General features: G+C 37.3%; 2 protein-coding genes across 2 annotated transcripts; both read right to left on the bottom strand.

Moving 5' to 3' along the window:
• Positions 1-1,001: 1,001 nt before the first annotated feature.
• On the bottom strand, positions 1,002-11,929 carry LOC5575192 (probable cytochrome P450 313a2). The gene is made up of 5 exons (XM_001655520.3): positions 11,489-11,929; positions 2,421-2,673; positions 2,238-2,364; positions 1,689-1,847; positions 1,002-1,629 (listed from the first exon to the last, which is right to left on the bottom strand). The coding sequence occupies exons 1-5, from the start codon at positions 11,853-11,855 to the stop codon at positions 1,036-1,038; spliced, it is 1,500 nt and encodes a 499-aa protein (XP_001655570.2). The 5' UTR covers positions 11,856-11,929; the 3' UTR covers positions 1,002-1,035.
• Positions 11,930-13,276: 1,347 nt separating this feature from the next.
• On the bottom strand, positions 13,277-22,157 carry LOC23687635 (cytochrome P450 4c21). Its single transcript, XM_021850942.1, has 5 exons — positions 21,589-22,157; positions 21,144-21,526; positions 20,911-21,090; positions 13,630-14,050; positions 13,277-13,575 (listed from the first exon to the last, which is right to left on the bottom strand). The coding sequence occupies exons 1-5, from the start codon at positions 21,935-21,937 to the stop codon at positions 13,412-13,414; spliced, it is 1,497 nt and encodes a 498-aa protein (XP_021706634.1). The 5' UTR covers positions 21,938-22,157; the 3' UTR covers positions 13,277-13,411.
• Positions 22,158-23,463: the final 1,306 nt, after the last annotated feature.

Here is a 23,463-nt window from a genome sequence, read left to right as displayed (position 1 = left end):
TACAATGTAGGTTAGGCGATTACCAATACTGAGTAATCCAAGATCTGTACTACTTAAGTATTCGAACAGACTGGAGCTTCTTAAATTTAAACCTGAGCTGTGCCAGATGATGTGATGAGTATTAGCATCACTGCCCATAATCAGTCAAGGCCTTTTATTAGGCAATGTACGACAACTCGTTTGAAATCATCTGTTGAAGATGGTTCATCGTGTGGTAAATATACCGAACGGTAGACGTGTTTCCTGTTGAGGTCACCAACAGAATTGTGACATCATCTCTGACTGTTAGCTCAGGAATGAGTGTAACAACGATTGCTTTATTAACGAGGCATAACACGCGAGTTCGCCATTTCATGTTTACTGTAAGTAGAAAAACTGGGTCGACAAGGTTACCAAGATAAAAGTTCTCCTTACGAAAGTAAGGTTCTTGAATAAACGCCTCTTGCGCTGTAGTCTAAAAGTCAGCAAAGGCGAAAAGCACGGAATATACTGTGTAATACGCACAATTTAAAACTATAAAGGTGATAATTTAAACTAAATTACATCCCTTATTTAGCCTCGGCATTGAGACTGAAGAAGGGAAACCGATCTTCTCGGAGAAACACAAGGTCGCCTGCACCATTGCTCCGGATAGCGCAGGAAGGGCACAATACTGTGGAGGGAGTCCTGGTACTCAACAGGTTCCATTAGCGGTTAGGTTTTATTTAGACCTCCCTAACCATTCATTCTTAGGCACGGTAAGCTTGAAGCCGCATGAATTAGGGATACCCTGTGAGATGGACTTTTACCACCGGAACAAGGTAGTCCGTAGTGTTAATTCTTAGCCAATTGAAACAACCACTACCGACACTACGCACCTATCTAGGCTAATCGGGAAAAGGAAGGTAACACAGATGATTAACCATCCAGGCATTTTTACATTTCAAACAACAATTGTAGCAGTGAGGCTGTCATCAAAGCCCTTTCTTTGGCTAGCTCGAGTTTATTAAAACCGTCTCGAATGAGGTTTTTTAGTATAGGGCACATGTTTACTTGTTAGCAATTATATCGTCTCTTCTCAATCTTCACCCAATGTTCAAAAACCAACACAAGCATCATATCGAACTTGAACTTCAAATCCGACAGTTTCAAATCCGTTCGAAACCGGTACTCCCGCAACAGATAGACAAGCATTAGTTTCATGCTCATCATAGCGTAACGCCAGCCGATACAATTGCGTGATCCACCACTGAATGGCAGGAATGCGTACAGATGTCGCCCCACGGATCTTTCCGGTGAGAACCGTTCCGGATCAAATTGTTCGGCATCCGGTCCCCAGATGTCTTTCCGACGGTGAAGTGAGTAGAACGAAATGAAAAAGATATGTCCGGCAGGGATTGTAATGCCTTCTAGTTCGATCGGAGTCATGTTCAGCCGTGCAATGTTGGGAGCAATGGGGCATAACCGCAGACATTCGAACATGAACATTTCCGTATAAGTGAGGGTCTTGAGCTGCTCCACCGATATGGACTCCTTCCGCGTCAGAGGAATCAATTCTATGATTTCTGAGTACACTTTTTCCTGGATGTGCGGATACATTCCGAGAAGCAGACAAGCGTAGGCCATAAGCTGGCCGGATGTGTCGTTGCCCTTAAAATAAAAATTAAATGATCAGTTAGACATCTGATATTTAATCCGAAAATTCTTACCGCAGCTATCATCGTGCATACATTGTGCATTATCTCCTTGTCACTCATTGTGTCGGATAGCTTAAGTAGTTGATCCATGTAGATTCGTGGCTTTTTATACTCAAGATCATTTTCGTTAAGAGGTTTGTCCTTCATTTCATTTTTCTTGATATTCAGTATCTATGGGAAACGGAAATTAGTAAAACTGAGAATATCTCGCTGAAACCAGGCCGCCATCGGCACATTTCCAAAGAACTCAAATTTTTCTTATAAATTAGTTGGAAAGCGGTTTGATTTGCACAAAATGGTGGTTGACCGTTATGACTCAAGTCCCCTACATATTGAAATTGTGAAAATAACAATATCATGGATATTTTCATGTTCGCAAACTGTTTAGTTTGCTGACTAACGAGGAGCTCACCAACTTTAGTAAACTAATACGCTTCCCTTCTAGTTTTAGCAATTTCTAGCAAACAGCGATAACAAAATCGTTTTCTAACGATATGTGCCGATGACGGTCTAGTTTCAGCAAGAATTTCTCAACTACATCATCGTGTTGTTATACCATACCTTCCTAGTTGCTCCAAGGATCACACCGTATGACTCTGATTCCATGGCGAAGTTTTTAGTCAAACGATACACCGGCTCCCAGTAATGATGCAAATTCAACACTCGATTTGTAGAAATGAAGAAAAATCTATACATAATAATCAAAACCTAATTGAGAAGAGGTGATAATAACGAAAGCCTTACCGTTTGATATGTTTCACCAAACTAGCGCTTTCTTCGTTCGAAAGACTGTCTGTGTCCAAGCTGGTTTGAAGAATCATGTTCAAAGTGCAGCGCGTCGTATGCTGAAGGATATCGATACGATCTCCATTTGCGAACGGTTCCAAACAGTTCACCATTTGTTGGCAGCATTTCTCGAAAATGGGCAAGAAGCTGGTCAATATTCGTAGGTTGAAGGTGGGATTCAGCTGCTTCCGTTGACGCCGCCAGAGATGAGCTGGAATTGAGTAATTTTGGGATAGAGTAATTTTGGGATAGAAGTGAAGCAAAAGTTCAAGCGAGAAAAAAAAAATTGTTATCAAGATTCCACGCTAGATTCCAATTAAAATAGTAGTTGCAGAATGATGATTTTTACAGCACGAGTCGTAAATTTATCCTACGAGGCTTGCCGAGTAGGATAATTAGGACGAGTGCTGTAGAAATCGAGTTTTGCAACAAGTTACGTACAACATTTTTTGCAATTTCATAGAAGACCACTTGAGGGTATCAGAAATAATATCGGAATTCATTCAGCATTATTTTACAATTTATGAAAAATTGTTGTGTAATGATTCATTACGTAACTCAAAACAGTTGCGTACTGAGAAAGCGTTGCGTAATAAATCATTACAGCACTGCTCTTTAATGAATGGTCGAATCCTCTGAGCAGAATCTCAAATAGAGAAACTTAAAAGTAGATGGAGTACCGTGTACCTTTTAATTCCACTCCTTAATGCTTATCTTTGACAGATACGTGAATTTCGACTACCACTTGCAGTCTTCTTCAGTGCCAGTTACTCGTATCCACTAATGGATACTCCACAGAACAACCTTGAAATAGCATTTGAGTTTCTGTAAAGCCTGAAGCTGGAAGTGTCGATAAAGCAATTAATCACCTCAACTAAATCTTATTAACTCTCTAACTCACTAATCTGCTATTTCATTCACTAACCCATACATTTTATCATTATCTCACACACAGAAAATTTTGTTTTCCATCCCAAATTAAAAAATCATATTTCCTCTTTTCTCCACATGTTTGGCTTATGTCACCTCAGCCTTCATTAAGTGCCTCAAAATAGTCTCATCCTCTATATTTGGTACCAATAAACGTAAGAAGGATCATCAGTACGCTCAGCACATAATAGATCATTGCTATCAGCGGGACTGTTATGCGTAGATATTCACTTAAGACCCCGTATTTCTTGATTTCCCACTTTGAATTTCGTAGCAAAATTCACTTTTTCCCATATTATAAACTCTTGATTCTAGTGAACACGATATACTTCAACAATTTCATATAAATTTATTACAAACCTAACCAATACGTTACATGAATGTGCTAAAATCATGAAACGCGTTTTTCTCGGTTGCATATTTTGGAACAGGGGACAATTATGCGTGTAACGACAGTACACTTTCCGAGCCATATGAAGCTTTATGGATAGGAATAAAAATGGTTCACGAGAACTGGGTGAGAATAGACTGTAGTAGAATTTGTAGATCAAAAGAACATGAACTTCAGGATGATTTGGATGACTTCTTATAACCAATATCTTGTCAAAAATTTATGGACAAGTCTGTTAAGGTCGCTTATTCATTTGAATGATTTCGGATCACATCGCCGGATTGCAAAATCGAGTCCAATAGCTTTGAAAAGTCATGAACTGATAGATTTATCTATTGATCATCATTTTCTACCCAATTTTTTAAACGGTAACTCGAACGAAAAAAAACTTTAAATTTCCACGCAGCGTCTCACGAGAAGGAGTTGTTTCAGTTGGACTATTGTCATGCTGCTCACTATCATTGAATATCCATGCTCCTACTATTGAGTTGCAGTGCTTGTTGTGGTTCATTTGTTCTATGCGGATATTGCTCGCTGCGCGTTATTTCCGCGAAACAATCCAAATTTTAAAATTTTCCCCGCAATATCCAAATATCACGATTTTTGGACCTTTACTAACAATAATATGAACCACGCCTACCTTTGAATTGACTTGTATTTTTTTAAAGAGTAAAACTTAATCAAATTCTGTTCCCAAAACAGCAGAAAAATCAATTTTGAATGGATATATCGAAAATATATCACGATTTGAATTTGAAGAGAAATCATCCTTAGGTAGGTAGCTACGTAGGTAGGTGTGACTCACAGCAACGTAACTTTTTTTTGCACAGACATATGGTTATATGGTTAATTAAAAGAATATCTCTCCTTATACAGCCATTCCATGAAAACCCGATCTAGTGGGTAACCGTATTCCATGAAAATTTGCTATTTTGTTCCTTTTCCGAAATAAGGATCAGTGCTGGGAATGGTAAAGTAGTAGGCTTGAATTTCGAGAAACTCGCGTGGTTCTTCCCAATACAGTACTTCAAAAACGGGAAATGCAGCGAGAAATAGAATATTTTTCTACAGTAATTTTGGGTTGCTCTTAGCAACGGTTTTTTGCCTACAACAGCGATGGGCGTGAGTTTCACTGAATTCGCTGACTGTGATTTGCTGTGCTTGGCTACTGTAGAGTGAATTTCAAGATTTTTTCCCAACCCTGATAAAGATACACGTATTTTTGGATTGTTTATTAGGGTAACCATTTGCGAAATAGAGCAGAAAATCGCGACTTTGCAATATTTTTATTTATTATTTAAAATCATAACTTTTGAACTGCTTGACCGATTTTCAATTTCCTCGAACGAAATGAAAGCTAAAGATTTTGACATTTCAAAAATTCAAAAATTGTTTTTTTACATGACAAAACAAAATACAAAATTCCCATTTTTTCTTGTTTTGAAGGCCTCGGGACCAGAGGGGCTATTGCTGTTCTCATTTTTTCTTGAAACTTCAGAAAATTTTACGTGTGCTGTGAAGTTTTTAGCGATGTATGTTTTTTAGTATATTTTAGATATGCATATATTTATATTTTTATTTTGAAAATAAAAGATCAGTCATTTTTAGCGGCGCACACTGTTAGTCTAAGCGCATTAGATTTTTTATAAAAAAAACTACCTTTTGAATAGCTTTACTGATTTCAATTTTTTTTTGGAATGAAAGCTTAAGATTTCAACTTTTCAGAAGATACAGTCAGTGACATAAGTTAGTAACCAAATACTGTTTTTCCATACAAAATGCCCAAGTTTGGGGTGCTGTATCTCAGCTTCTGGTAGTCCAAATTGGCTGAAATTTTGATGACGAACTACAAATAACTTGAAATTTTGCCTGTAAAGGAATTATTACTTTGCAGTCATTTTACATAGAGTTTCAGAGGGTTGTTCAAGGACAAAAGTAAGTAACCAAGAGACTTTTTAATTTAATTCGAAAACGGTAAGTTGTGGGTTATTGGTCTGTTGCACAAGGTTGTTCAATTTCAGAAGTCACACAAATTTGCAGAACACACCAACTTTCCACGACTTACCGTTTTCGAATTAAATTAAAAAGTCTCTCGGTTACTTACTTTTGTCTTTGAACAACCCTCTGAAACTCTATGTAAAATGACTGCAAAGTAATAATTCCCTTACAGGCAAATTTCAAGTTATTTATAGTTCGACATCCAAATTTCAGCCAATTCGGACTACCAGAAGCTGAGATACAGCACCCCAAACTTGGGCATTTTGTATGGAAAAACAGCATTTGGTTACTAACTTATGTCACTGACTGTATATAAAAGTCTGAAAAAATAAATGATTTGATATGAATAATATGTAAACATTTCTAGTTTTTAAGACTTTTTTTTTTGTTTTTTGGGTTTTTTTCGATTATGGAACCAGAAAGGATATTACTGTTCTCATTTGTTCTAGTAACTTCAGAAAATTTTAAGTATACTCCTCTCTTTTCAGCGATGTATGTTCTTTAGCTTTTGAGATATATGTTTTGAAAATTAAAAATCAGGTATGCCGCAATCAGACACTCAACATTAAGGGTTTTTTCCTCAATACCTGGTTCCTCAAGCAGCTTTCTTTTCATTTTTTTAACTCAATCCTTTAAGAGTTTAATGGTTCAGGTATATAAACGACACTATACCTTGTAATAGGTACGTTGCGATACATGATGTTGGTATGGTTTTAGATAACATTTGAAAATTTAAGTGTATAAGTGAAATTTTCTGAATTTTCTAGAACAAATGACAACAGAAATACCCTCTTTGGTCCCAGAACCGAAACAAACCCCAAAAAACTAAACAAAAGTCCGAAAAAACTAGAATTTTTTATATTTTTCCATGTAAAACAATTTTTTTCAGAGTTTTATATTTGTTTTTAAAGTTGAAATCTTAAGCTTTTATTCCATAAAAAAGATTGGAAATCAGTTGAGTTGTTCAAAAGTTATGATTTTTATTAAATGAAAAATCTAATGCGCTGAGATTTACATTGTTTGCCGATAAAAAAGACTGATTTTATATTTTCAAAAAAATATAGCGTCAGCGTTGTTACGGTATACTTCGTAGATTGAATACTAGCAACATTCATGTTTTCTTTTAATAATCTAATCCAGACTGCTTTCAGAAACAAGGCAGGGAAGTATACCTTGTTCTAATCATAAGCAAGAATATTAAAAGCATGAATATCGCTATTCCCGGCCACGATTATCTTAATTTTCAAAAAAATATATTTCAAAAACCGCGGTCTTTAAAACACAAAAAAAAAACGGATTTGTTTTTTCATGTAAAAAAAAAACAATTTTTTTGAAATTTTATATTTTTCCTGAAAAGTCAAAATCTTTAGCTTTCATTTCGTCTAAGTAAATTGAAAATATGTCGGTTCAAAAGTTACAATTTAAATAATAAATAAAAATTTTGCAATGTCGCGATTTTTCTGGTCAAGAAATCCAAAAACACGTGTATTCTTATTTCGGATAAGGAACAAAATAGCGAATTTTCACATAATTCGGTGTAGTGGGTCATCGGTTTTTCATGGAACGGCTGTTTAATAACTGTTTAATCTTGCTCATACTGAAAGTTAGTAGAGGATTCAAAGCGAACAGAGTGAATCGTATAATTCTCGACAAACAAGCAAGAAAACAGTACCTCTAAGTGTTACAAAATTAGTACTTCTTAATGCACCTCTTTAATAATAATAAGAGTCAATACTAGTTAGAACCAGTTGAAGGTGATAATCCTTCCTGGACACCGGTTTGGGGATAAAACCATTGTAAGATAACAGGTTACAGTATACTAAATTTTCACTTGATTAATTTACTATCACGAGCAAAGGAAAGGCACGGTGCTCCCCTGACCGTTATTATCAGAAAAAAATCTCCATCAAATCTGTGCTCACCAGTCGATTTCTATAGCCAAGCTGCATGTCTGGGCAAAATTTAAAAAAAAATCCGCTCGTTTTGGAGTTAGGCCCTTTTGAATGTGTAAGTCCACTTATTCTAAAGAAACCCGAGATATTCAAACGAGTTTTCATTGGCCGTGATTATCAGGATAGATATAATGTTAAAATTTGAATCAAAGTTGGATTATATGGTTATTTGTAAATTCTGGGGAGAATTTTGAATGAGAAGATAGACGAAATTTGGAGTTACGTCCTTTTGGAAGCGTAACCATTGAAAACACTCATTTCCAATAGATTAATTAGGTATTCTTAAACCTTTGAGCATGTTCAAATGTTTTTAATAGCACATTGCACTTATATGCCGCCAAAGTATTTCACAATCAACTGATTTTTCATAGGCTCAAGTGTTTTAAGGCATTACGGAGCTAATTTCATCATGTAACCAAATTAGTTCTTGTAGCACAATATTCTGGATAGCTTGGTGAACCCATGTACTCACGATTCAGTTTATTTTACATGCAATTATTGTTACCTGTTGTATATCGAAGCGAAGTATACGTGAAGGAATACTTTACGAGTTAAGTTTTCGATTATGGATAGCAGTGTATGGAATAAAATAAAATTAACAACGTAGACACCAGCGATACAAAATGGAAGAAAACAATGCAAAGTTTAGAACATCCGTTATTATTTTGTTTAATGGAGTTCAAAATTGTAGCATTTACAGAGCTTAAATGTTTGTCTTTGTCAATTTGGAAAACTTTGTGAGGCTCCCAAAGTATGCATTTTTTAGTTTGTGATGAGTCATAGCATCTCTTTACTTCACAAGCACAGTCTGCGATCGAAAACAAATAAAAGTGTACATGGAAATCTTTAGATTGTGTAGGATTGAAACCATATTCTGGTATAAAGTCCAGCAGGTTATCAACAGGGCCACAGAACAATTTACGATTTTCCGGTAATCATAACTGGAATTTACGTAAAATCCATGAACAACTCTGTTATAACCATATTTTATATATCTTTTCAAAATTATACCCCTTGACTTTGAATTCCATTACCCCGAATACCCGAAGACCATCTTCGCAAGTTCCAGTTTCTAGAATGGCATTACTTCGAATTCCATTATCACGGGACAATGTCATACAAGGTAATTATATATCCGGGACAAAAGCATTCAGTGTAATAGTGCGTTCAGAGTGACGACACTCAGGTTAATGAAATTCTGAGTTAACCCTCTAATACCCAACCCCGCCTTTAGACGGGGTACTCTTTGGAATTTTGTGTATTTTTTCGTAGCTCGGAAATCAAAACTATTTTATTTTTGGCTTAAACCTTGACTCATAACACGCATATAAGAATAGTTTTTTATGACTTTCGAAACTTTTGTGTATTTTTAGAAATTGTTTGAAAAATTGCATTCTTGTATAACCTGGCTGGGCTTCATTTAACGTGTAATATAAAAAATCGTACCTTTTATATTTTTATACGATCGACCTATCACAAAAGAAGAGCCAGGTGGTATCAACATAATTTCAAACCTGTTTTTCCGTTAGTTACACGGAAAAAAAAATCGCTCCGAAAAAAAATTAAAAATGTAATATTTTTAAAAGTACCACAAAAATTTAAATTTTTATTATTGCCAAAAATCAACAACCAGAAAAGGTTTCAAGAAAAAATTAAAAAAGTAAGGGATGTTCAAAAATAAAAATTATAAAAATCAAAAACCAAAATTCAAAAATTCGAGAATAAAAATAAATGATTGCCCAGAACGTGTTTAAAACGATTTTAGATAACGAAAAATAATATTTAAATCGAAAATAAAAATTTGGGTATTAGAGGGTTAAGGTATAGAATCTTCTCAAGAGAGTTTGATTTTCAAGGAGCCATATAACATAGAGCTCTGAAAGTGTTTTGATTTTAAATTCAATAAAACCAAATAATAACGAATGTTTCTTACTTTTCTTAAGCATATTTCAAGTACTGAGGCTTTGTTTCACAACATGCCATGAGAATGGACTGTTTGATTTATACAATTCTTTCACTATTGTATTTTTACAGGGCTCTTACGTGTTTGTGAAATCGAAAAGACCGAGAAATCCAATGGTAAAATTGTAGATTTTTGAAAAATATAAATGAAGTTATGTATGCTACAACTGATCACAAAACTATTGACAGTGGTCTAGAGTTCTATTAGGTCCGTCACACTCGGCCTCAGATTGGGTACCACTTTTAGTACTTTGGTCCCTCGGTAGTGCAAAAGGTACCCAAGTTTGACAGATCGCAGTACACTTTTCACGGCATTCTAGATTATCTTATGAGCCATAAAATTTTGGGAAACTGCAAGGGACATGGCGGTCTTAATGTGTCTTTGGTTCTATAGTTTGGCCAATAGTGCATTACTCAGCAATTGAAGTTTATGTTCTGGGGCAGTACAAAATTAGCCGCAATAGCCGGTAGCTCTCGGTTAGGGAAGGCCCAAGGTAGCTAGTTGGGCCATAACAATATTTTATGAATAATAATGACACGAAAATTGTTCCGTAATGCCTCACAGCGCTTGAGCCTTTGAAAAAATAATCAGTTATGAAATACTTTGGCGACATATAAGTGCAATGTTGCATTGAACACATTTGAACATGCTTAACGGAATGCCTGCCTAAAAGAATACCTAATTAATCTATTGGAAATTAGTGTTTTCAATGGTTACACTTCCAAAAGGACGTAACTCCAAATTTCGTCTATCTTTCAAAACTACTCTCAGTAGTTACAAATAACCATATAAACCAACTTTGATTAAAATTTTAATTTTATATCTATTCTGATAATCACGGCCAATAAAAACTCGTTTAAATATCTCAGATTTTATTAGAATTAGTGGACTTACACATTCAAAAGGGCCTAACTTCAAAACGGGCCCTACGATTTTTTTTTAAATTTTACCCAGACATTCAGCTTGGCTATAGAAATCGACTGGTGAGCACAGATTTGATGGAGATTTTTTTCTGATAATAACGGTCAGGGGAGCACCGTGGAAGGAGCAACCTCTGAATTCACTGCTTTCTTCGAAAAAGAGGATATCAAAACTATTTCTCAACGTGTCAAAAATTAACTGAGGGGCGTTCCTCCGCAATGCCTGCTTTCTTCGGCATCTTTTTCTCTTCGTTATGGATGGATTCTGGTGAAAAAAACTGTGTGAAGTACGACTATAAGTCTTATAGAAGAATAATATCCCTGCGTACGGAAAAAATAATGTCAGTTACTCTATGCAGTTCAGTAAATGGTGGAGAATTATTCTTATAGTATTATGCAGTGCTACTTGGGCACTTCCATGATTCACTTTGGCACAAGGGGTTTTTCCCGGGTCAAGAATTGAATCCGTCTCCCTACCAATTGCAAAAATAACTTATTTTTACCAGGCCTGTTTATTTGGAAAGAAGTTCTTGTGATTTCAGGAAAGCAAAATTCCAAGTTTAAATGTTGACACTAACAATTATAAAAAAAATGTCAGACAAAAATCATTCCAATCTTCTCTTGGTACGATAAGTGCTATTTATATTTAATTTTCATTAATTAGACGCGGTTTTATCGTACACGCAGGAGAGTTCAATTAATCTGAAAAAATTCTGAACCATTACGGCATTTGATATGTAATATGTTGACGAAATGTATTAAAGGCTTATTAAAGTTTTACTTTTAGAATACCTAAATGTAAGCAATGAATGATATCTGAAAAAAGTGTGTCAGAATAAACATCACTCTTTTAATTCCATCACACAACTTACCTCTTCCCACCAGTAAACCGTGATCCAATCGTGCGAACCGGTAGAAAAACGGCTTGTCCACACACTCTGGGTGGGTCAGAATCGCTTGGATGACATCTGGATGGCAAGTTGCGAATGCCATCCGCGGGCCAAACCACACTCTGAATAATCGATCATGCTGCGCGAAGGTTTCCGCCAATATCTCAAATTTCTGCACGGGAGAGGCACGCAGCAGTTTCCAGTCGTTTATGAACAGCGGATACCGGGACATTCCACCGAATGGAACACTATTCGCGAAACGGTTTATGTACTGAAGCACTCGGACGTACAAAAATATAAGAAATACGATGGCAAGGGGACCAGTAAGTAGCAGTAGAAATAAATCCATCTTGTTGGAGGCACAACCGATTCTATACTGACTCCCATAGATAGTCTGTTTGAATGTTCTATTCTGGATTACAGAATACCATTTCCGTACCCAGCAATCAGAAAACTATTTTATATTCCAGATTCGCGGTTCTCGAAAACTGGAATGGTATCAGCGCAGTTAGGAGAAGTGGTCAGCGTCAATTACCATTTAATCGTTACATGGCTGCATGAAACGTGCTTAATAATATGTCATTGATCATTGGCATCAATAACTGATAGAAGCATGCTGTGCTATTGAGGACTGGATCGATAAGCTGGTAGCATTTGAGACTTTCAACGGAAATTTCATGTATGAGCTAACTAATGTGCACATTTATGTACAAGAGGACATAGTTTCTAATCTATCAAAAAGATAACATAAATTACCGAAACATGGGACCTTCCATAGCCGAGTGGTTAGAGTCCGCAGCTACAAAGCAAAGCCATATAGAAGGTGTCTGCGTTCGATTCCCGGCCGGTCCAGGACATAGAGTAAAGTATCATCATCACTGTCATCATCAATCACGCGCAGCAAAGTATTTTTGTACAACTATGAAGTTTGCAACTACTTTTCGATACAGACCATTTTTTCTGCGTATCTGCTTCAATTTGAAGCACTTGACAGTGCTATCAATTAATACAATGATGTAACGTTAGAATGTCAGATGCTGGATTGATTGTTGGTTTAAGACCCTTACAAAATCTGCCCGTGCATTGAATTTGTACGGCTATAATACAAAGTATTGAATACAGCTACCGGATGAAGAACGTTCACCTTCCCGATCAGGAGGGCAAAATAAAATCGAAACACAATCATACAAACCAGTATCAAGTTTTACTACCTTACTTCAACGTGGTGAGATGACCGAGAGGTATCGGACATGGCTCTCACTTGCTTAACCAGGGTTCAAGTCTTGGTCAGACTTTTACTATTTTTTGTCAACTTGTCAAACCGGTTCTATCGATTGCTAGATTTCATTTTTCAGCAGTAGCTTAAGTTTTAAACGTTTAAATGATGTAATTGTACATCCTATTTGCGACGGGACTCATGTGCAGCTAAGATCACGTGGTATTACAATATTTTTTTGCTGTATAAATATCGAGGTTTATTTTATTCAGATAGGCTTATGAAGCGTGTTATGCAAACAGATAATCATAATTACATAACAATAACAAAATAAGTTCTAGAGTCAGATGGATTTAACCAGACAATGACTTGACATCGGTCCAACTAGTTTTTGATCACCGAACCGACTGTTCGGAAATACTTCAAATAACTCTTCGTGAGGGTTTTCAGAAATTTATTCAAGATTTACCCAATTAGTAACATGTATTGCCGTTGTTGGGAATTCCGGGAAGAATATTATGAAATTCTGTGATACCTTATGAAAACACAAAAACTTCTTTTTTGAATATCTTTAATGAGATTCTGCTCAGAGGGATTGAATACGTAAGAATATGAGAAATCTGGTATACTCCTGCTATTCCCTACTAAATAAATATCATAAGTTATGGACTTCTCAATGCATTCTTCGATCAATCCACTCGTTTCTCCAATTGAATCATATGGTCACAAGCTAGTTTCAAAGTTGATCCAAACTTGTACCGCAACTGCTCCGGTTTCAGTTGAGTTGTCAACCTAAAGTTCCGTAAAATGTACAAGATCATGATTTTCATACTGATCATTGCATACCGCCCACCTGAAATGAAAGGAATGTCAGTATCACAGCAGAAAGCACAGTCAAGCCTCTCACCAATGCAATCCCTTGGCCCGGTACTGAACGGAATGAAAACTCCAGCCGGTCGGGTTCTGCATTTGTCCTCATCGAAGTTATCCGGATTGAAACGATCTGCCTGTGGGCCCCAAACATCCTGCCTTCGGTGCAAAGCGTACAAGCTCAGTATAATGGTGGTTCCCTTAGGGACGATCAGTCCATCAAGCTCCACGTCTGCCAAGGTTTCTCGCGCAATATTGGGGGCAGGTCCGGTCAGACGCAGCGTTTCTTTGATGCACATCTCGGTATAGGTGAGCTTTTTCAGTCCTTCCGGGGTGATCTCGGAGTCGGAGTAGGGGAAATGTACCTTGATTTCGCTATGAACGCGTTCCTGGATTTCCGGATACATAGCGAGCCACAAACAGCAGTGGGATATCGCCAGTGCGGACGTATCGTTCCCCTGTTGATGGAAAAAGCACATTTTTTTACTAATGAGAAGTCGCTCAAGTGACTATAAGTCACCCGAAGAGAATAAAAATGGAATAAATTATTTAATTCGATTTTTTCCAGTCCAAGTAATCATTATGAAAAAGAGAACCCAATCTGGCATTGCTCGGAAAGGGCTTTCTCAAGAATATTATTTAGTCCACTTGATTTAAAAAGATCTAAATAATATTAAAGCTTAAGAAAAAGCAAGACTTATGTTCGATGTCCGTGTGACATGGGAACATTTCCAGAAATCTGGAGGGAATTTCCAAAACCCCACTCAGTACCGTCGGTGCTAAAAGTGTAATCATGGCACAAAACATTGTCGCAGGGATACCAAATGGATGATTTGCAGAGGTTCTTCTCACGCTAAGGACGTCTGTTATGTGAAGGGAGATACCAAAAAGTGTGTATGCCCAAATTGCTGTGGCAACCATAAGTCTAACGTATGCGAGTCGTCAAGGCTCGTGTCTGGCTGATGAGCGGTAATGATTGTCGTTCCCGGAATTCCCCTGACAGAATTTCAAACAATGCTCATTTTTTAGTTAACAATCGCTTACTTAATAATTGTACCCATTAGGTGATTTATAATGATGCTCATTTATAAGTTAATTCTCTTTCGTCAGGTAGTCATTCGAATCTTTCAATTACAAATGCATCTACCCAAGGTAATCCTATGTCGATTTCGTAGCAGATAATTTAAACGCCTCCCCCTTTTTATACCACGAATAATCGTTTTAAATGTTTCAAATCAAATGGAAAAACCCTGTCGACAAAGGAAACTTCTACTCCGCCTCTTCGTCTGCCAAAAATTCAAACAGAAAATCATCAGATAATGTGCTCGCTGCAGACAATATGTCTCTCTCTGGTTTTATTTCTCTAAGTGAACAATTGAATGATTGATGCAATAAACCACCACTTTGACTGAAGTGTGAAATTTACTAATAAAATTGTTATCGAATTACGTTTATCGAATAAATCCAACTATTATTTGAAATATTTTAAATTGAAAAGCTTGTTTTTTTTAATGGTAAAGAGGATAAGCTGTTTAATTTTCTAACAGCTTATAACATCAACTTAGCAGTTATTACTGAAACTTATTTGAAACCAGGATCTGAAAACAAAAAAAAGATCCAAACTTTTTTGTGTATCGTAATGATCGACTTGATAAAGCATGTGGTGGAGATGCAATCATCATTCATAGGCGTGTAAAATATCAACTTTTTCTTCATTTCAAACCAAAGTTTTTGAAACTTTAAGTGTTTCTGTTGAAGCACTGCTTGATATATATATTTTCAAAGCTGCCTATTTCCCTTTTCAAAGCACTGGGCAGCAAGTTTAGGCCATTCTCATTGCGCCGTGCCGGGCCGGGACTCGTCCGGAAATCGACCTGGTTATGTTTTGAATGTCTTCCATGTGTTTTATATGTGAGCGTTCACACCAAAGTTACCTTAGGTACCTTCCTCTTGAAGTTCTTCATGAAATGCCTCCTGGAGTTTATCCAGGGATTCTTTAAGGAATTCCAGCAGGGATTCTTGAAGATGTTCTTTCAGGAATATCCCCAGAAGTTTCTCCAGGAATTACTTCCAGAGTTACTCCAGGTAATCTTCGAAGAGTTCCTTCAGGATTTTCTCCAATAGTTCCTTAAAGATTTCCTCCAGGAGGTGTTCCAGGGATTCCTTTAGGAGTATCTCCATGGATTACTCCAGGGTTCCTCCAGGTATTTTTCCAAATATGTCTTCAGAATTTCCTCCAAATTTTCCTCCAGGAGTTCCTCGAAGAATTTCATCAGGAATATCTCCAAAAGTTCCGTTAGGAACTCCTCCAGGAATTCCTGCAAGAAATCTTCCAAGGGTTCCTTGAAGAATTCTTTCAGGATTTCCTTCAATAATTCCTCCAGGAATTCCTTCAGAAATTTCTCCTGGAGTAGCTTCAGTGTTTTCTGCAGGAGTTCCTTCATGAATTCCTTCAGGAATATTTTCAGGTCATCCTTCAGGAATTCCTCCAGGATTTCCTTCAAAAATTCCTCGTGGAGCTCTTTCAGATATTCCCCCAAGAATTTCTTCAGAAAGTCCTGTAGTAGTTCCTTCAGGAATGCCTCCAAAAGTACCTTCAGTAATTTCTCGAAGATTTCCTCCAAATATTCATCCAGGTGTTCGTTCATGAATTCCTCAAGGCTTTCGTCCAGGAATTCTTCTATGAGTTTCTTCTGGAATTCCTCCAGGAGTTCCTGCTGGAATTTCTACAGGATTCCTCCAGAAGTAACGCCAGGATTTCTCCAGAGATTACTTAAGGACTTCCGCTAGGAGATCTTCCAAGCATTTTTCCTGGTATCCCTTCACGAGTTTCTCCAGGGAATTGCTCCAAATATACCTTCAGGAGATCCTTCAAGGATTCCTCCAGATTTTCCTTCAAAAGTTTCTCCAGAGATTCCTTCAGGAGTTCCGATAGAGATTCCTAAGGAGTTTTTCCAGGAGTTCCTCCTGGTATCTTTCGCTAGTTATTCCAGGGATTTTCTCAGAAGATTCTTTATGGCTTTCTCTAGGAGTTCTTTTAAGGACTCTTTCTGGAGTTCTAGCGATTAGTATTAGAATTATTCAAAAAAAATTCTTCAGAGATTCCTCCGAGAGCTCCTTCTGGGACTTCACTAGGATTTCATCATGTGATTATACCATGAGTTCCTCCAAAGATTACTGTAGTAATTTCTCCAGGTATTCCTCCAATTATTCCTCTTGGAGTTCCTCCAAGGATTCTTCCAGGAGTTCCTGCATGTATTTTCTCAAGAGTTCTTTCAGGGATTACTCCGAAAGTTCCTCCAGGGATTCCTCCAGGAGTTTCTCATGGGATTTCACCAAGAGTTACTTGAAGGATTCCTCCAGAATATCCGCTAGAGATTCCTAAGGACTTGCTCGTGGTATCTATTAAGGGATTTCTTCACGAGTTCATCCAGTGATTTCCTTAGGAGTTTCTTTAAGGATTCCTTCTTAAGTTTCTTCAGAGATTATTCCAGGATTTCCATCAAAAGTAACTCCAGGAATTATTTCGGTAATCCTTCTAAGCATTCTTCTAGAAGTTTCTTCAGCAATTTTTCCAGAAGCTACTTCAGGGAATTTACCAGGACATCTTTCAGGGATTGCTCAACGAGTTCCTCCAGGGATTTATTAAGAAGTTTCTCCAGGTATTCCTACAGGAATTTCTCCAAATATTCCTCCTGGAATTTCTTCAAGGATTCCTCCAAAAGTTCTTCCATGGATTTTCTTAAGTTTTAAATTTCTACAGGAGTTCCTCCAGCTGTTCTTTTAAGTATTCCTACAAGAGTTTCTTTCGGAATTCTTCCAGAAATTGCCTTAGTTACCTTCCTCTTGAAGTTCTTCGTGAAATTGCTTCTGGAGTTTATCCAGGAATTCCAGCAGGGATTCCTGAAGGTTTCTTCAAAATTTCCTCTTCAGGATTTCTTCAGACATTCCTTCAGTAGTTGCTCCAGGAATTACTTCCAGAGTTCCTCCAGGTATTCTTCAAAAAGTTCCTTCAGGAATTTTTCCAATAATTCCTTGAAGGATTCCTCCAAAAGGTTTTCCAGGGATTTCTTTAGGAGTTTCTCCATGGATTACTTAAGGGGTTCCTCCAGGTATTCTTCCAAATATTTCTTCGGGAATTCCCCCAAATTTTCCACCAGGAGTTCCTCGAAGAATTTCTTCAGGAATATCTCCAAGAGTTCCTTAAGAAATATCTCGAAGAGTTCCTTAAGGAATATCTCCAGGTGTTCCGTTAGGAACTCCTTCAGGAATTCTGCAAGAAGTTCCTGCAAAAATCTAACAGGGTTCCTTCAAAAATTTCTCCAGGATTTCCTTCATTAATTCCTCCAGGAATTCCTACACAAATTCCTCCAGGAGCAGCTTCAGGATTTCCTCCATAAATTCCTTCAAGAATATTTCCAGGCCATCCTTCAGAAATTCCACGAGGAGTTCATTTAGATATTCCCCCAAGAATTTCTTCAGGAAGTCCTGTAATAGTTCCTTCAGGAATACCTCCAAAAGCCCTTTCAGGAATATATGTAGAAGTTCCTCCAAATATTCCTCCATGCTTTCGTCAACAAATCTTCTACGAGTTTATTGATGAATTCCTCTAGGAGGTCTATCTGGAATTTTTACAGGAGTTCTCCCAGGGATTCCTCCAGAAGTTACGCCGGGATTCCTCCAGAGATTACACCAAGAGTTCCGCTAGAGATTCCTTAGGAGATCTTCCAGAAGTTCTTTCTTGTATCCCTTCACGAGTTTCGCCTGGAAATTGCTCCAAATATACCTCCAGGAGATCTTTCAAGGATTCCTCCAGAAGTTCCTCCAGGAGTTCTTCCAGAGATTCCTCCAAGAGTTTCTCCAGAGATTCCTTCAGGATAAGGAGTTTTTTCAGGAGTTTCTCCCTTTTCTAGTGATTTTCTCAGGGGTTTCTTTATGGATTTCTCTAGGAGTTCTTTCAATGACTCCTTCTAGAGTTTCTTTGGGAACTCTTTCAGAAGTTCATTCAGAAATACCTCCAGCAATTCTATTAGCGATTCATCTTCGAATTCTCCAAAAAGTTTCTTCAGAGATTTCTACAGGTATTGCTTCATGGACTTTACCAGGATGTCCTCCAGTGATTCTTCCATGCGTTTCTCTAAGGTTTACTGCAGTAATTTCTCCAGGTATTCCTACAATTATTCCTCCTGGAGTTCATCTAAGGATTCTTTCAGGAGCTCCTCCATGTATTTTCTCAGGAGTTCTTTCAGGTATTATTCCGAAAGTTCCTCCAGAGATTCCTCCATGGTTTTTTTTTCAGGGATTACTTCAGGAGTTTCTCCTGGGATTCAACAAAGAGTTACACGAAGGATCCCACCAGGAGTTTCGCTAGAGATTCTTGAGGAGTTCCTCCTGGTATCTACAGTGAAACCTCCATGAGTCGATATTGAAGGGACCATCGACTCATGGAAATATCGAGTCATGGAACAGCAATCCTTTGGACCATCATAGTTACCATGAAATTTTGTTTCCAGTATGGTTACATGAGTCGATATCGAGTCATGGAACATCGACTCATGGAGGGATCACTGTATTAAGGGATTTCTTCACAAGTTGCTCCAGGGTTTTTTTCAGGAGTTTCTTAATGGATTCCTTCTGGAGTTTCTTCAGGAATTATTCCAGGAGTACCATCAAAAGTAGCTCTAGAAGTTTTTTCAGTGATTCGTCTAAGCATTTTTCTAGAAGTTTCTCCAGGTATTCCTTCAGGATTTTTTTTTTACCTAGAATTTCTCCAATGATTGCTCCAGAAGTTCATCCACGGATTCCTTCAAGAGTTTCTCAATTATTTCAGAACTTTCCCCAGAGATTCCTCCAAGTGTTCCTCGAAGGATTCCTCCAGGAGTTCCGCTAGAGATTCCATAGGATTCCTCCAGAAGTTGCTTCTGGTATCCCTTAAGGGATTCCTTCAAGAGTTTCTCTAGGGATTTTCTCAGGAGTTCCTTTATACATTCCTCCAATAGTTCCCATGGATGTTCATTCAGGAGTTCTTACAATAGCTCATGCAGGAATTCCTCCAAGAGTTTCTTCAGGAGTTCCATCGGGAATTCCTCTAGAAATTCCTGCAGCGATTGCTTAAGGAGTTCTTAGAAGTGGTTCTACGAGAAATCCTCTAGAAATTTCTATCAAGGTATCCTGGAGGATTTCTTTATGCTATCCTTGAAAAAATTAGAAAGGACTGCTTAACAAAAACACTTGCGTTCTCGGAGGAAAATCTGGATAAACTACTGGAGAAATTTCAGGAAGAATCCTTGGAGCACAATTTTAAGTAATCATAGCTAGATATATTAGGTACAAAATGTGTAAATGAAGATTATACATTGTTATTCCATGTAGGGTGCAGAACCACTTGGGCACTTCCATGATTCACTTTGGCATGGGGGGTTTCTTATGCGGCCGAATGGTCTGAAACTTTGCAATAAGAAGCGCATCAGCACAACGCAAATTGTGGCCAAATATGAGCTCGGTAGCTTTCAAAAAAAAACCTCACTGCCGAAGTGAATTAAAAGAAGGATCCAAAGAAGAAGAAGAAGAATCAAGAATATGATCCAGCTCCCTATTTGTTTCAGTGTGCAAGATTTATTTGTCAGTGTACAATTTATTTGACCTAGTAAGAATCTTTTGAGCGTGCTCCTAATTGACAATTCCAAAGAAAATAAGCGCGAAAAGTGGTTTGAACTTGATGATGATGATGATGATGATGATGATGATGATGATGATGATGATGATGATGATGATGATGATGATGATGATGATGATGATGATGATGATGATGATGATGATGATGATGATGATGATGATGATGATGTTGATGATGATGATGATGATGATGATGATGATGATGATGATGATGATGATGATGATGATGATGATGATGATGATGATGATGATGCGTTATACATTTAGGTTGAATAAATTGAAAGCGTTATTTTCTCTTATAAGTAGGTGAAATCAGCTCACCTGTAAAAAATCTGAACTGTTACGGCAAATGAAATGTAACAGGTTGTTAACAAAATGTTAATAAAAACTAAATATAGTTTTACTAAATTAGTATGACTGTGTTGTTGAACACAGAACACCTAGATATAAGAAATTAATATTATTATTGAAAGAAAACTAATAAAAGAAATAAAAACATCATTGGTCAGATAGCCAAAAAGTACCTTAGTCATAGTTTTCGACAAATTGCGTAAAATTCTAATATAGAACTATTAAACATCTTATAAGCCTAGCTCTATATGACTCTATGACTAATTGGGTGGTGATAAGAAATCGAACTTACAGCGGCAATCATAGTACGAACGTTGTGTTGAATTTCTTCATCATCGAAAGGCTTCCCCGCTCGATTTGCAGACAGAATCTGATCCAGAAAGATCTGCGGCTTATGGTAGCCATCTTGGTCCTCGTCTATTGTATTACTTTGCTCGTTTGCTTTCATTTTTCGACGTCCTTCATCGATGATCTAGAATTTGGAGAGTTTAACATATGTCATCAGTATACTTAATACCGGTTCACCTCAGCAGCATACTGTCGATTCATCTTCAATGAGTGCATTTCCTGCCAGAACATAGGAGTGAAGAAATAAAGTGCAGTTATCTGCATGGGTATACTCAAGATCCGTTCGCCCATGATATCCATCACTCGTTCAATATGATGCAGAAATCGACTTCCGGACTCCTGCTGCAAATGTTCCATTCCGAGGGTTGTTCCGCAGACCATCTCCAGCGTACATTGGGACACAAACTGTGCCAAATTGATAGGTTTTGAACATCCTACGTGGTTCTGTAAACGATTCACCAATTTCCGACTGCACTCCTCAAAGATCGGTATAAAACTGTGAAGAATTTTCAGATTGAAGGTGGAATTCAGTGCCTTACGCTGCTGCTTCCAGAGTCCATCTACAAAAGTACAACGGCATCACAAACAAACTCGTCCCCATTCCCAAACCATCATTACTTACGTCGAGCCACCAGCAGCCCTTGCGTCATCCGAAGCTGTTTGTAGAAAAACAGAGGCCGCTCGATACAGTCCGGATGGTTGACGATTTTTTGCACCAACTCCGGATGACTGGTGCCAAGTGTGAGCTTCGGCCCGAACCACAACTTGAAAAGGCGATCATTTTGAAGAAATCCTCGCGCTAGGTTTTCAAACTTTTGCTCAGGGCTTTTTCCGACGAACATCAATGCATTGCCCAACAGTGGATAGCACGGTTCGACGGATGGAAGGTCCTTTGCGAATCGGTGGTTGTTTCGATGAACTAGTTTTAACAGCGTAAGTACAATCAAAAATGAGATGAGTAGCAGTACCATTTTGTTGTTATCTAGAAGGCCGAATGATTTGAACTAAGCGTTGGGATGTATAACACGCTAGAACGGAGACTCAAGTAGAAGCAATTATGTTTTTGCCAGTAAAAAGTGGGGCATGATTTGACAAATATCTGCGAACGCTTTCAAACGGCAATGAGGAAACTCCCGTATGACGCTCCATGGTTTGTCCCATAGTGGCATCTGTCAGCAATTTGTACTAACAATGACTAGGTTTAGCCTGAAGTTGTGAATGAAGCGCGTTTTTTACTAGGGCCCATACTTTTTTTTTCTTTGCATTCCTTCCTTACTCAGACGTCTAGATTTCCAGCATAATGTTTTATGAGCACTTCCACAATTATTAATCAAGATATTTTTTGTCAAAGTTGTCAATTTTGCATTTTAACATCGTGGTACCATACGATAATTTTGTACAGAGAAGTCCACATAATTTCCACATCAAATTGATGCGAGATAGTTGCGGAGAACGAGCTCAGACAGCCTCACAATCAGTATGGCTTTGTTAAAAAATATACTATTACCCGCTCTACCATCAGCAACATTTTTTCTTACCACATAAAAATATAAAGACTGTTCATTTTGTAAACTGAAAACCTTGTTTCTAAAATATCTTTTTAATTTATTATTGGAATCAAAATCGGTTTTGTGTTTAACCTTTCACTATTATTCTACGATGCCGAAGCTTTTGGTTGAAAAACTCAAAAGTTTTTCTACAACAGCTGTTGTGAAAAATCAAACCTCTAACATGTAACTCCACCTTCAAACGAAGTTCATTTTACGATTTTTTTTTCATAGTTTTGAAATGATGATTTTTTCAATTAATGAGTTGAACCATAACACGCATATCATGCGAGTTTATTACGACTTCAATAGTAGTGTACGCAACAAGTTTCAGAATGATGATTTTTACAGCACGAGTCGTACATTTATTATAATAACGACGTGCGCTGTGAGAATCGATTTCTGCAACGAGTTGCGTACAACGTTTTTTGCAATTTCGTAGAAGACAACTTGATGGTACAGGTCGGACTCGATTATGCGGAGCATCGATTTTTTTTTTCACTCCGGATAATCGAATCGAAAAAAAATCTTCGATAGAAGAACTTAAATATTATGTTTTTTCATTGTTTTATCTATATGATGCGGTGGCGTAGCCAGAAATTATTTCTAAGAACAGTAGGGGTCTTAAAAGGAAAAAAATTTTTTTGATCAGCATACACAAAAAAACATTTTTTCAAACCCCCCTTTTCTTAAATACGTTCAAAACTGCAAAACAATTAATATTGTATATTGCAATACCAAATTATCTCAAATTTATGCAGAAAAATTTCAAAACAAGAACATCAAAAAACAAATTCTGGATAATCGAGTCTAAAATTCCGGATAATCGAGTCAGACATGTATCAGAAATCATATCGGGGTGTGTTCGTAATCAAATTACAAATTTTGAAAATTGTGGTGTAATGATTCATTACATTACGAAAAACAGTTGCAAAACGAAAAAGCATTGT

Source organism: Aedes aegypti, chromosome 3 (assembly GCF_002204515.2).
Source record: "Aedes aegypti strain LVP_AGWG chromosome 3, AaegL5.0 Primary Assembly, whole genome shotgun sequence".
NCBI classification, from domain to species: Eukaryota; Metazoa; Arthropoda; class Insecta; order Diptera; family Culicidae; genus Aedes; species Aedes aegypti.
Note: the sequence above shows the minus strand (reverse complement) of the source record. Positions and strands in the feature narration are given on the sequence as shown.